The sequence below is a fragment of the Carcharhinus amblyrhynchos genome, chromosome 5 (assembly GCF_965287045.1).
Source record: "Carcharhinus amblyrhynchos chromosome 5, sCarAmb.v2.hapA, whole genome shotgun sequence".
NCBI classification, from domain to species: domain Eukaryota; kingdom Metazoa; phylum Chordata; class Chondrichthyes; order Carcharhiniformes; family Carcharhinidae; genus Carcharhinus; species Carcharhinus amblyrhynchos.
In genome coordinates this window covers 4,574,694-4,588,728 of record NC_137328.1, presented here as the reverse complement: position 1 = coordinate 4,588,728, position 14,035 = coordinate 4,574,694, and the positions used below count along the sequence as shown (strand labels likewise).

At 46.7% G+C, this 14,035-nt stretch overlaps 1 protein-coding gene across 1 annotated transcript in view; it reads right to left on the bottom strand.

The window, feature by feature from the left end:
• Positions 1-14,035, bottom strand: part of mamdc2a (MAM domain containing 2a) — a 91,598-nt gene that overhangs the window by 44,125 nt on the left and 33,438 nt on the right. The window contains exons 5-6 of the mRNA XM_080189597.1: positions 12,129-12,266; positions 1,165-1,418 (exon numbers count right to left, since the gene is read on the bottom strand). Coding sequence (XP_080045723.1) covers positions 1,165-1,418; positions 12,129-12,266 — 392 coding nt within the window. The remainder of the gene's footprint in view (positions 1-1,164; positions 1,419-12,128; positions 12,267-14,035) is intronic.

Sequence of the window (14,035 nt, the reverse complement as noted above, 5' to 3'; positions counted from 1 at the left end):
TTAAAGTTGTTCTGTTTAAAAGTTGTATTTTTCAGATTGAACCCTCAATATTAAAGGAGGAATGACTGAGCTGCAAGTATAGCTGAACCATAACTCAGTATACCTGTCCCAGCGCTTTGAACCCTTTATTCTGTTCCTCCAGATATAAAGGCCAGCGTGCCATTAATATTTTGTTTGATGATTTTTTTTGTACCAGTTTTTGAAATTTTAATGATCTGTGTGCCTGGACCCCCCGAGTTTGGGCCTCCACTCTTTCACTGTTAGTATAAGAACATAAGAACATAAGAAATAGGAGCAGGAGTAGGCCAACTAGCCCTTCGAGCCTGCCCCGCCATTCAATAAGATCATGGCTGATCTGTCGTGGCTCAGTTCCACATTCCCGCCCTCTCCCCATAATCCTTAATCCCCTCTCTTATCAAAAACCCATCAACCCGCGTCTTAAAAATATTTAGCGAGGCAGCCTCCACCACTTCAACGGGCAGAGAATTCCAGAGATTCACCACCCTTTGAGTGAAGAAGTTCCTCCTCAACTCCGTTCTAAACCGCCCCCCCGCCTTTATCTTGAGGCTGTGCCCCCTAGTCCTACTATCCTTTCTGAGCTGGAAGAGTCTCTCCACCTCTATCCTATCCATCCCATTCATCATCTTATACGTCTCAATGAGATCTCCCCTCATTCTTCTAAACTCTAACGAGTACAAGCCTAATTTATTCAGCCTCTCCTCATAGCTCAACCCCCTCAACTCCGGCATCAGCCTAGTAAACCTCCTCTGCACTCCCTCCAAGGCCAAAATATCCTTGCGTAAGTACAGCGCCCAAAACTGCACACAGTACTCCAGCTGCGGCCTCACCAATGCCCTATACAGCTGCAGCAAGACCTCCCTACTTTTATATTCAATCCCCCTCGCGATGAAGGCCAGCATCCCATTCGCCTTCCTGACCACCTGCTGCACCTGCAAGCTGTGTTTTTGCGACTCATGCACAAGGACCCCGAGGTCCCTCTGCACCGTCGCCTGCTGCAGTTTTTCTCCACGTAAGTAATAATCCTTCCTACCATTATTCCTACCAAAGTGGACCACCTCACACTTGCCAACATATATATATACATACATATATAGCAGACAGATTGGCTGTATGACGATTTGTTAATACAACAGAAAGATTTACCTGAAATGGGTGTGATGCTTTAACATTCACCTTCACCAGACTCCAGTTGTGTGTGGATTTATTTGCTCTCCAAACCTCCTCATAATGTCCCATTCTGTCCTTGGTGTAGACAATGAACAAATTGGATCGGGACTGTTCGAGTTGGTAAAAGAAGGACAGGCATCCGGACAGGGCAAAGGTTGTCACCGGTGACATTAACTGAGCCACTTCATGTAGATTCGTGGTGTAAATAGCATCAACGTACATATAGTGACCTGCCAGAGTAATGCCAATTGGAAAGTAGATTATTAAATCATCTTGACAATCTGACAACAAGAGATATGCTCCAAAAAAAAACACACTGATTTGCCACTCAGAAATGGTGTGTTAGGGCAGGAAGGGTGGAGAGGATGCTGTGCCTCTCAGTCTGAAACTCAGGGTTCAAGCCACACCCTGGGATCTGATGCCAGGGAGAATGCGTTCTTAATGTGGCCAAACCGGAATTAGCAAACTAATTACCAGCTCCCGCCAATGGCGCAAAGAGTGGGAGAGATTTCACTCTTAAAGTTTATCTATTAGTCACAAGTAGACTTACACTAACACTGCATATAATCATAGAAACCCAACGGTGTAGAAAGAGGCCATTCGGCTCATTGAGTCTGCAGCGACAACAATCCCACCCAGGCCCTATCCCGTATTCCTACATATTTGCCTACTTATCCCTCTAACCTACGCATCCCTAACATACTAAGCAGCAATTTAGCGTGGCCAATCAACCTAACCCACACATCTTTGGACTGTGGGAGGAAACTGGAACACCCGGAGGAAACCCACGCAGACACAGGGAGAACATGCAAACTCCACACAGACAGCGACCCAAGCCGGGAATTGAACCAAGGCCCCTGGAGCTGTGAAGCAGCAGTGCTAACCACTCTGCCATCCCGATGAAATTACTGTGAAAATCCTGTAGTCGCCACACACCAGTGCCTGTTTGGGTATATTGAGGGAGAATTTAGTATGGCCAATCCACCTAACCCATGCATCTTTGGACTGTGGGAAGAAACCAGAGCGCCCGGAGAAAACCCACGCAGACACGGGGAGAATGTGCAGACTCCACACAGACAGTAACCCAAGCCGGGAGTCAAACCCAGGTCCCTGGTATTGTGAGGCAGCAGTGCTAACCACTGTGCCACCGATGTGGCACGGTGATTACTGGCTAATTGGGAGGTAGTGAGGGGGCAAGGGAGTGAGTGTGAGGGGGAAGTTATTTCACTTACAAAGATAAGAATTTGGCAATTAGCCGTGCGAGGGAAAGAAAGTTGGAGCCTCGACAATCACTACCCATCACTCCAGGCGACAACAGGCAGGTATAAGTGTGTGTTGCCACAGCAACCCAGTCTCCTTTGAGTGAACTGTAACACACTCTGCCACCGCTCAATAATTTAACACAGGGTACATGCCCATGTTATATTATGGCTTTAACAGAGAGCGTGCTGATGAGTAAGTAGCCAGCATGTAAACCATGTAACCAGTAGGCATTGCTCAGAGGAGCTTTTAGCTTAGCTAGTGGTGTGACGTGTGAAGGAATTGCAGCTGCACCCTCCTGCTAATTATTAAATAAGAAGTCTCATATAAGACAAATCCAAAACCACAAGGTTAGTGTAAGTAAACTACTGGGACTGTTTATTAATACATCCATCATCCCCTAGCACAGTCAACACAAGACTGCCAAGGCAAGCTCCACCCAGGGTAGAGTTCGAGATCCAGGTCATCTGACCCCTTTGCTTAAAGGGCCATGCTCCAACATGCATGACACTAACAATAGCTGTTGGATCTTTATAGTAAGTTTGTCCGCTGAACAATCCCGGAAAAAAAGTCTCCAAATGAACAGAACCTACATTTGGTTTAGCAGAGGAAACCCACACAGACATGGGGAGAATTTGCAAACTCCACACAGACAGTGACCCAAGGCCGGTACTGAACCTGGGTCCCTGGCGCTGAGAGGCAGCAGTGCCAACCACCGTGTCACCGTGCTTTCAATTGGACTCCAATTTGAGATCAGTCAAAATGCCCACCGCTGTAAACAGGGGTGTCTAACCTAGAGTGGGGTCACGTCAAAGTATAGACATTTAATATCATCTAGAGGCAATAGCAGATGTGCGTTACATGGCCAGCAGGAGAGCTTTATCTCCCATTTAAAACTCAGAATCCAGGGGCGGGGTTTCTGTGGTGTGGGTGGAGCTAATTCACATGGCAGAGACCAGCTGGAAATCCTACAGTAGCTTCAATCCCCAGCGTCATTAGTTACTCAGCCATGTCTTCCACGGTGGGTGAGTTAAATGGTGTGTAACCTGCCACAATATTCAGGTGCCCCTTTAGAAAGGGCACCCACAATACCCTGACTCCAGGATGTCAGGAGGAGGAGCTGAGGGACCGAGGCCCTAAGTTTAGTGATGCCTCCCTGCGCACCCTCCTGGACCATGTGGAGGTCAGGGGAATATACTTTTCCTGGGAGGAGGTCGAGCAGGGAGATCAGCGCTATATGGGCACAGGTGGCCAATGCCATAAGCGCCCAGGGGGAATGAGAGTTCAGCCATACAGTGCCACAAGAGGATAAATGACCTTATTCACTCCACCAGGGTAAATCTGATCAGAGAAACCACATGGGGACCACCATATCAGGGCATAAGGGTCTCAGTGGTAACAGCATTGCTGTGCCCTACAGCACCACCACAGTGCATGTACTCTGCGGTGGAGTGACCACTGTGCCTTCTTCACTCTTCCACAGACCTGGAACACTGCACGGAAGGGGGATTGGAGTGGGCAGGGTGAATGGGCTTAGGAACCAGCACCCGCTGTAAATCAGAGGGTCCAGCAGAGCTGACCTGCATCTCTACTCACCCGCTGACCCAGCTCCCATGCAGCACCAATATCTGTCCAATATCAGGCTCCGCTCCCTTCTCATTTGACCAACATGGTTATTGTTACTGACTTCATCAGCTCCCCCACCATTTCCCTCTCCCCTAGTCACCCATGTCCTTTCCTCCATCACCATCACCTCTGGCACCATCTTTGACCTCTCCACTGTCACCCTCCAGTCCAAACCCTTTTCCTCCCAGAATGTCCAGATAAAGCATTCTTTTCCTTTCCGGGCATCCCACTCCAACCCTCACTGACCTCCGGGACCACCTCCTGCCAAACCTGCACCGTGGCCATGTATATCCGTGTGTCCCAACTAACTACCCTCGCTGTCCCCTTTCACCAATACTGTCCCACCCCACCAACTCTCTCTGGCCCCATAACATACCCTCCTATCACACCCGCCCAGAATTTCCCCGTCTCCCTCCTCCCCACCCCAGCGGTCAACAATTGACTTCACCAACAACTTTATAATTATGAAAGGTTTCGAAACCATAGACACACCAAAACAGTTTCAACTATGAGGAGGTTAGAATCAGGGCTCTTCGATATCAGATAATCATCAACAAATCCAATAAGAAATTCAGGAGAAACTTCCTTACCCACAGAGTGGAACTCACCACCTGAAGGAGGTAAATAGAACTGATGTAAATATAGAAACATAGAAGCTAGAAGCAGTGGGAGGCCATTTGGCCCTTCGAGTCTGCTCCACCCTTCATTATGATCATGGCTGATCATCCAACTCAATAGCCTAATCCTGCTTTCTCCCCATAATCTTTGATCCCATTCGCCCCAAGTGCTGTATCCAGCTGCCTCTTGAATACATTCAATGTTTTGGCATCAACTATTTTCTGTGGTAATGAATTCCACAGGCTCACCACTCTGTGGGTGAAGAAATGTCTCCTCATCTCCATCCTAAATGGTCTACTGTGTATCCTGATTGTGACTCCTGGCTCTGGACACTCCCCACCTTCGGGAACATCCTCCCTGCATCTACCCTCTCTAGTCCTGTTAGAATTCTATAAGTCTCCATGAGATCCCCCCCTCATTCGTCTGAACTCCAGCAAAAACAATTCTAAACTAGTCAGTCTCTCCTCATACATCAGACCTGCCATCCCCGGAATCAGCCTGCAAGGGTAAGATAAGTAAATGAGGAAAAATTGATAGAAGATAAGGAGGAAGCTCATGTGGAGCATAAACATCAGCCTGAGTCCCGGCAGCACGATGGCACAGTGGGTAGTGCTCCCAGCTTGGGTCACTGTCTGTGTGGAGTTTACACATTCTCCCCGTGTCTGCGTGGGTTTCCTCCAGGTGCTCCAGTTTCTTCCCACAGTCCAAAGATGAGCAGGTTAGGTGGATTGGCTGTGGTAAATTGCCCGTTAGTGTCCCAAGATGTGCAGGTTAGTTGGATTAGCCATGGGCTAGGGTAGGCTATTCTGTCAAAGAGTCGGTACAGACTCAGTGGGCTAAATGGTCTTCTTCTACATTGTAGAGATTCTATTCAATTGTATTCTAAGTGGTTGGATGAAGTACACCCTCTGTCATTCTTTCTGCTCCATGTTGGTACAATCCGCATTCGAGCTTGCCAGAAAATCTGAGGCTCTTTCTCCTTTTGCAAAAGCTGGACATCGGAAAGTACAAGGTCAGCATCGTACAGAATAAAAGACATGCAGCACCGTCCATGAATGGAAAACTCATTCTTCCCTCCAGCAGAGGAGAGCAGTTCACATTGCTGGCGCTGACTAATTTACAAACTCCAATGAGTTGTGTGACCACAGTCCCAATTTGAAAATTCCTGGGAAATAAATCATCGCCTTGTACACAAACAGAAATCCCATCATTTCTCGACAGAGGCTTTATGACAAGGGGAATTTCTCCTTAAAGGAGTTTCTCCTTAAAGGAATTAAGGAGAAATTATCTCCTTAAAGAGGGCACAAACTTTTCTTAACCGATTAACCAAATTAACCAATCATCTCCAGTCTGATAGGTGTCACTCTCTGCTGCACTGAAGCTAATACTGCGGAAAGGCAGTGGTGCAGTGGCATTGTCACTGGACTACTAATCCAGAGATCCAGGTTAATGCTCTAGGGACCCGGGTTCAAATCCCACCACGGCAGAGGGTGAAATTTGGATTGAATAAAAATTCTGGAATTAAAGTCTAATGGTAACCATGGTCATTAAGAACCCCTCTGGTTCACTTTAGTGAAGGAAATCTGCCCATCCTTAACTGGTCTGACTTCCATGTGACTCCAGACCCACAGCAATGTGGTTGACTCTCAGCTACACCCTGGTACGCCACTCAGTTCAAGGGGCAATTAGGGATGGGCAACAAATGCTGGTCCAGCCAGCAATGCCCACATCCCACGAAAGGATAAAACAGCCTTCCCGTTAACCTCTTGCGAAGACCTGAAGTGCCAAGTGTATGAGCTCCATCATGGGGATCCACTCCATGTTATTCCTGTGTCAGTTGAACGGAACACTTTAACTACAGCACTGAGAGAAATGGTGTGAATACATCCTTAAATGTCATGCTGGCTGGGTAGGAGGTGGGGGAGAAGAGAGGAGATAGAAAACAAAGCAGTTGTGCTCGCCTCATCGAAATACTTATTCAATCTCAACCAAAACAGGATGTGGTGAGATTATTCACCGGGGGAGATGCTTTGACTGGATTTATTAAGAACAAACTTACTGTTTTGAGTTACGCACGGTAGTCTCTTTGTTTCTTTCATGCCAACTGATCTTGTGAACATCTTGTACTTTCTCTGTCAGTCAGATCTGTCATTTCTTCCCCCTTGGCTCAAGACAGTTACTTGAGAAACCAGGGGCTGATCTGGGTGAGACTACCTCTCCAGATTAATAATCAGAACTGGCATTGTGCTTAAATCATAGAATCTGCAGTGCAGAGGGAGGCCATTTGGCCCATTGAGCCTGTACTGACAACAATCCCTTCCAGGTCCCGTACCTGTAACCCCTCATATTAACGGCCCTAATCTCTCTGACACTAAGAGGCAATTTAGCACGGCCAATCAACCTAACCCGCACATTTTGGGGTGTGGGAGGAAACCAGAGTACCCAGAGGAAACCCACGCAGACATGGGGAGAATGTGCAGACTCTGCACAGACAATGACCCAAGCTGGGAATCAAACCCGGGCCCCTTGGCGTTGTGAGGCAGCAGTGCTAACCATTGCACTGGCCTTTGCTTGTAATATATTTTTTGTCTGATCTTACATTAGGCCATTTCATGTTCCATTAATATTAAAATATCACAGAACACTCACAAAGCAATTGGGCCAAAAAGATCATTGAATTATAGGATTGAATGCCCCAGAATGAGGCTATTCGGCCCATTTGTACCTGTGTTGGCTTTTTGAAAGAGCTATCCAATTAGTCCCACACTCCCTGTTCTTTCCCCAGAGTCCTGAAAAGGTTTCCTTTTCATCCAATTCCCTTTTGAGAGTTATTGGCTGGAATTTTATGACCTTACTCAGGTGGGGCTTGTAAAATCGCGCTCGAGTGTAACAGAGAATTCTGTTCTGTGAGCCTCGCCTGCCCCGATTCTGGAACAGACGAGGCAGTAAAATTTCGCTATTGAATCTGCTTCCATTGCCCTCTCTTTGCCGATTGCCTTAAAAGCGTGCCTCCTTGTTGACTCCATCAAAACCCTTTGTAATTTTGAACACCTCTGCCAATCTCCCCCTGCCCTTTTCTTATCCAAGGACAACAACCCAAGCTTGTCTTGTTTCTCCATATAATTGCTGACCCTCATCTTGGAGATTGCGAGATTACATAAAACCTCATGACAATTATCCTGCGGCATTTTCTAGAGTCACCGTGTGGTTGTGCAATGAGTAAATGTTTCCTGAGAAGTATTTATCGCACTGCTTAGTTACAGATGTCAACAGTACAACTTCCCCTCAGATCTCTGTTGTTTCTGCCTCTAATTGATGTGTGTTCTTTAAGATGTTCCTATTTTGTGGTCAGAATTCTTTCTGGAATGTTCCCTGCTGAGGCAGCTTGGTGCCTCTTCCAGCTTGCAATGATATCCATTGTGGACTTCTGAAGCTGGAAAGATGTTGCACACTTAATCCACCGCAAGTTTATTGAGAGCGGAGGAAATTTATTTTGATTTCATGTTAAAGAGCTAGGAGGCATTGCTGCTGGACATCTAATATCTCATGCGACTTGGTGATTTTGTTTGATGACATTCCTGAGATGTTCCTTGAGGCATTTTAGCATGTTAAAGGCATTATATAAAGCCGTGATGCGGAGATGCCAGTGTTGGACTGGGCTGGGCACAGTCAGAAGTCTCACAACACCAGGGTTAAAGTCCAACAGGTTTATGTGGCAGCATGAACTTCTGAAGCACTGTCCCTTTATCAGGTGAGTGAAGAGTTCTGTTCACAAACAGGGCATATATATATAGACACAAACTCAGTTGCAAGGTAATGGTCAGAATGCAAGTCTTTACAGGTAATCAAGTTTTTACAAGTACAGACAGTGCGAGTGGAGAGAGGGATAATCACAGGTTAAAGAGGTGTGAATTATCTCAAGCCAGGACACTTAGGATTTTACAAGCCCAGGCCAAATGGTGGGGGTTACAGATAGCGTGACATGAACCCAAGATCCCGGTTGAGGCTGTCCTCATGCATGTGGAATTTGGCTATCAGTCTCTGCTCAGCGATTCTGCATTGTCATATAACCTGAAGGCTGCCCTGGAGAATGTTTACCCGAAGATCAGAGGCTTTGAAACAATTGCACAATCTCAAACAGACCATTGTCTGCAGCAAACTACCCAGCCTTCAGGAGAACAGTGACCACAGCACCACACAACCCTGCCACTGCAACCTCTGCAAGACGTGCCGGATCATCGACACGGATGCCATCATCTCAGGTGAGAACACCATCCACCAGGTACACAGTACATACTCTTGCAACTCAGCTAACGTTGTCTACCTGATACGCTGCAGGAAAGGATGTCCCAAGTGATGGTAAATTGGGGGGAACAATGCAGACACTACGACAACGGATGAATGAACACCGCTCGATAATCACCAGGTGGGACTGTTCTCTCCCTGTTGGGGAACACTTCTGATGTGGGTATGCCGGCGTTGGACTGGCATAAACACACAAAGGGGCTAACCCCGAAAGCTTGTGAGTCTATTATCAAATAAATCGGTTGGACTAAAACCTGGTGTTGTCAGACTTTTTATGGGGAACACTTCAGCAGTCACGGGCATTCGGCCTCTGATCTTTGGGTAAGCGTTCTCCAAGGCGGCCTTCATGACACACGACAGCGCAGAGTCACTGAGCAGAGACTGATAGCCAAGTTCTGCACACATGAGGACGGCCTCAACCAAGATCTTGGACTCCTGTCACACTATCTGTAACCCCCACCATTTGCCCTGGGCTTGCAAAATCCTAACTGTCCTGGGCTTGAGACAAGTTGCACCTCTTTAACCTGTGATTATCCCTCTCTCCACTTGCACTGCCCATATCTGTGAAGACCTGATTACCTGAAAAGACTCGCATTCCAACCATCACCTTGCGATTGTGTTTTTGTCTATGTATGCTGTGTTTATGAACCAAACTCTCCACTAACCTGATGAAGGAGCAGTGCTCCGAAAGCTCGTGATTCCAGATAAATCTGGCGGACTTTAACCTGGTGTTGTGAGACTTCTTACTGTGCATTATATAAGTGCATTGTTGTGTTTGTATACATACTTCACTGGGCAAAGAAGCCAGGGAGGAAAGCATGGCTGATTTAACTTTCTCTTAGCCAAAGACATTCCTGTCACCATAGCAGCTGACAAGAGAGCAGGGATTTTATCTGCTTGCTTCCTGGTCTCAATGGCACTGCATCAGTGTATGTATTTAACAAGTCACCCAGTGAAAGGGTCTGCTGGCATTAAATAGTAATAAATTCAACACTTAGCAGCTTTGTAATTGAAAGTTACACTGACAGGAGGAAGGTCAGAGAAGATTATTTTAAATAGGTCGCCCTTATAGAAAGGTTTCTTTTCTCGATATTGCTTCTCCATTGATCCTTAAGGTAATAAATTGAATTTCAAGGACCATTATCAAACAAAATTTCCAAAAGAGTCATGTAAATGACCAAAAGCTTGATCAAAGAGGTACATTTTATAGCTTGTCTTAAAGGAGGAAAAGAAGCTAAGTTTTGGGAGAGAATTGCAGATGTTATCCCTGAGCCAGCTGATACATGGCTGTTAAGTGACAACACAGTGTGGATCGCAGATGTGCTAGAAGCCAGAATTGAAGAAATTAGAGTTCTAGCAGAAAACAAAAACAGAAAATGCTGGAAAGTCCCAGGAGATCTGATAGCATCTGTGGAGAGAGAATAGAGCCAATGTTTCGAGTCTGGATTACTCTTCGTCAGACTAAAGCAAAGAAAATGTACGGGTTAGGTGTATTGGCGTTGCAAAATTGCCCCTTAGTGTCAGGGGGACTAGCTTGGGTAAATGCATGGGGTAATGGGAATAGGGCCTGGGTGAGACTGTGGCTGTTGCAGACTCGATGAACTGTAGGGATTCTATGATTCTATAAAATCTGGAGAGATTTATACTATGAGGGTGGGTTGCAATGGGGGGGGGGGGGGGGGGGGGTAGGGCTGTAATTGAGAATGAAGAAGCCTGCGAAAGGTTCTAAAAGTGCCCATTAAGTGATCAGAATGTGTGAATGGCAAAACAGAGGTACAGATGGTTAAGGCAGTTGCCCTGTAAGGGGGGCAGATATCGACCGGGAATGGAGAAGTGGGGACCCATCCCCCTGCCCATTGGAATCAACCTAACCCCACTCTCCTTTCCCTGAGGTTCTCTGAGTCGAAGGTGTTGCAGTTATAAAAGGTTATCAGGGCAAAGACAGACAGCATCTGAAGAATTGGAATATATAGCCGAGATACTTCCAAACAAATTCAAAGTCCCCAATTTGTAGGAAAATGGGAGTAAATCCCGTTAGTTTTTTTTGTGTAATTTCTAGAATGAGTCTCCAACACTCTGTGCATCACAGAGTGCCGTTGAGTGATTCATTCTGAAATCAGGGGGCAGGGCTTATTTCCACCCGAGAGGCCAGCAGCATTGCGCTGAGCGGCTCACTGCGCGCACACTGATCTGTCACCGCCGAGATGGGTGCATGTACAATAGTCCCCCATTGCCAGCATCCAGATCACTGACCAGCCCTGGCACTGGGGTTGGTGGCAAAGGCGGGGGAGGACGGTCACTGTCTGTGTGGAGTCTGCACATTCTCCCCGTGTCTGTGTGGGTTTCCTCCCACAGTCCAAAGATGTGCGGGTTAGGTGCTTTGGCCATGCTAAATTGCCCCTTAATGCCCCGGGATGCATTGGTTAGAGGGGATTGGGTTGACTGGCCATGCTAAATTGACCCGTGTGTCAGGGGGATTAGCAGGGTAAATATGTGGGGTTACGGGGATAGAGCCTGGGTTGGATTGTTGTCGGTGCAGATGCAATGGGCCGAATGGCCTCCTTCTGCACTGTAGGGATTCTGTAAATCTGTGATAACTGCTGCCAAGATTCTCTGCTCTGTCGTCGCTGCACTCAGTCAGAGAGAGAACAAGGTCATAGAATGATCCTCCAGTGTACTCTTCCCCAGTTGATACAAGTCAATAGGATCGTGACCCACACCTGAAGAATGTCCATGGGTTTGGTATCAAATCCAGGCTCTGATCAATGTGAAGGTGCGTTCTCCTCAATTATTTTTTTATTTTCACAATTGGACATTGGTGCAAAATGAAAAAGCTTACTGAAACCAACAACAAGGGTTTGATACAGAGGCTGGAACTTTACTGCCCCGTCCAACTTGGGAATCGGTGAGGGTGAGGGGCGGACAGTGGGAAGGACCATCAATCTTGGGAGGGATTTTATGGTTTCAGGATGGGCGAGGCTGTGAAATCCCGCCCTCTATCCCTGAGCGTTAAGCTAGGTCTCTAGGTGACAAGTCCCATGATATTACCATCACACCACGGCCTCCCTGAAATGATAAGAGTAGATTTTAGTTTTAGCCAATCTAAAACGCTGAAACAATAGGAAACGTACCATGTTCATTATCCAAGGTGTGATCAGTCGGTAAGTTTGTGGGTGAATCTCTGACCGATCCTCCGCCAACCAGCCAGTTCAGGTTTGGATTCCACTGGTTGTTGTAGCCACACAGATGATTTTCTTCAAAGGTACACACTGTAAATGAAAGGAGGCCCAGTGTAAAGCAAGTCACAGGGTTGAACGCAGAGCCCGACCATAGAATCAAACCCTAAAGCTTACTGGAAATCGTACACAGCTTTTTGTGTCCTGGTATATTGGAGGGGTGCATACTGGGGGGTGTATATTGCGGGGTATATATTGTGGGGTGTGTATATTGCGGGGTGTATATTATGGGGTGTATATTACAGGATGTGTATTGGATGGTGTATACTGGGAAGTGTATACTGTGGGCTGTATATTGCGGGGTGTATATTATGGGGTGTATTTTGGGAGTATACATTTGGGAGTATATATTTGGGAGTATATTGGGATGTAGATTGGGTGGAGAGTATTGGGGGTGTATATTGCAGGGTGTATATTATGGAGTGTATATTGTAGGGTGTATATTGTGGGAGTATATTGTGAGGTATATATTGCAGGGTGTATAGTATAGGGCGTATTATATGGGATGTATATTGGGTGGTGTGTATTCAGTGAAATATATTGGGTGCGTATATTGCGGGGTGTATATTGCACAGTGTATTTTGGGGGTGTATACTGGGGAGTATACTGCGTGGAGTATATTGGGGTATATATTGCGGGTGTATGTTGGGGGTGTATACTGGGGAGTATATTGGGGAGTATTTTGGGTGGAGTATATTGGGGTGTGTATTGGGTGGACTATATTGGGGTGTATATTGCGGGGTGTATACTGGGGTGTATATTGGGGAGTATATTGGGTGGAGTGTATTGGGGTGTATATTGCGGGGTGTATTTTGGGGGTGTATACTGGGGAGTATATTGGTGTGTATATTGGGTGGAGTGTATTGAGGTGTATATTGCGGGGTGTATTTTGCGGGTACATATTGAAGGGTGTATTTGGCCTTGTGGGCACCTGAATTATAAGCAACCTAGGGTCAGGAGCAGGTGTTACCAACCTTCCAGGGTTACCCCGGAGTCTCCAGGACATTGCTGCAAGGAACAGCCTAATCAGAGCACAAAAAAATACTTCAACATTTCCTTTAAACACTATGGGGATAGGGTAAAGGTGGGGGTGGGGGGTGGGGGGGTGGGTGGCTGTTCTGACTGGGTCAGAGATGAGGATTTTCTGGCCACATTTGCCCCAAAAACCAGAAACTCTGAGGTCAACAGAGTTCCATGGTCCCCCTCCGGCCTGCAACAATTCCCATGATGGGCGGAATGGGAAGGTCAGTTGGGGAAAGCTCTGGGAATACATCCAGCAACCCTAAAAACATTCAATGACACTCAGAAATCTGAAATTCATCACTGAATATATTCAAGGTTAAAGTGGAAGCTTCATGGTATTCTGAATGAATCAGTAATCCAGGGACCTCAGGGTAATGCTCTGGGGACCTGGTTTCGAATCCCACCACAGCATAGAACATAGAACATTACAGCGCAGAACAGGCCCTTCGGCCCACAATGTTGCGCCGACCAGTTAAAAAACAATGACCCTCTAACCTAAACCAATCCCTTTCCGTCCATAAACCTATCCACGGATCTCTTAAACGCCCCCAAACTAGGCGCATTTACAACTGCAGCAGGCAGGGCATTCCAATCCCTCACCACCCTCTGGGTAAAGAACCTACCCCTGACATCCGTCCTATAACTACCCCCCCTTAATTTAAAGCCATGCCCCCTCGTGCTAGCTTTCTCCATCCGAGGAAAAAGGCTATCACTGTCCACCCTATCTAAACCTCAGATGGTGAAATTTGATTTCTAAGTCCAATGATGACTCTGATAAC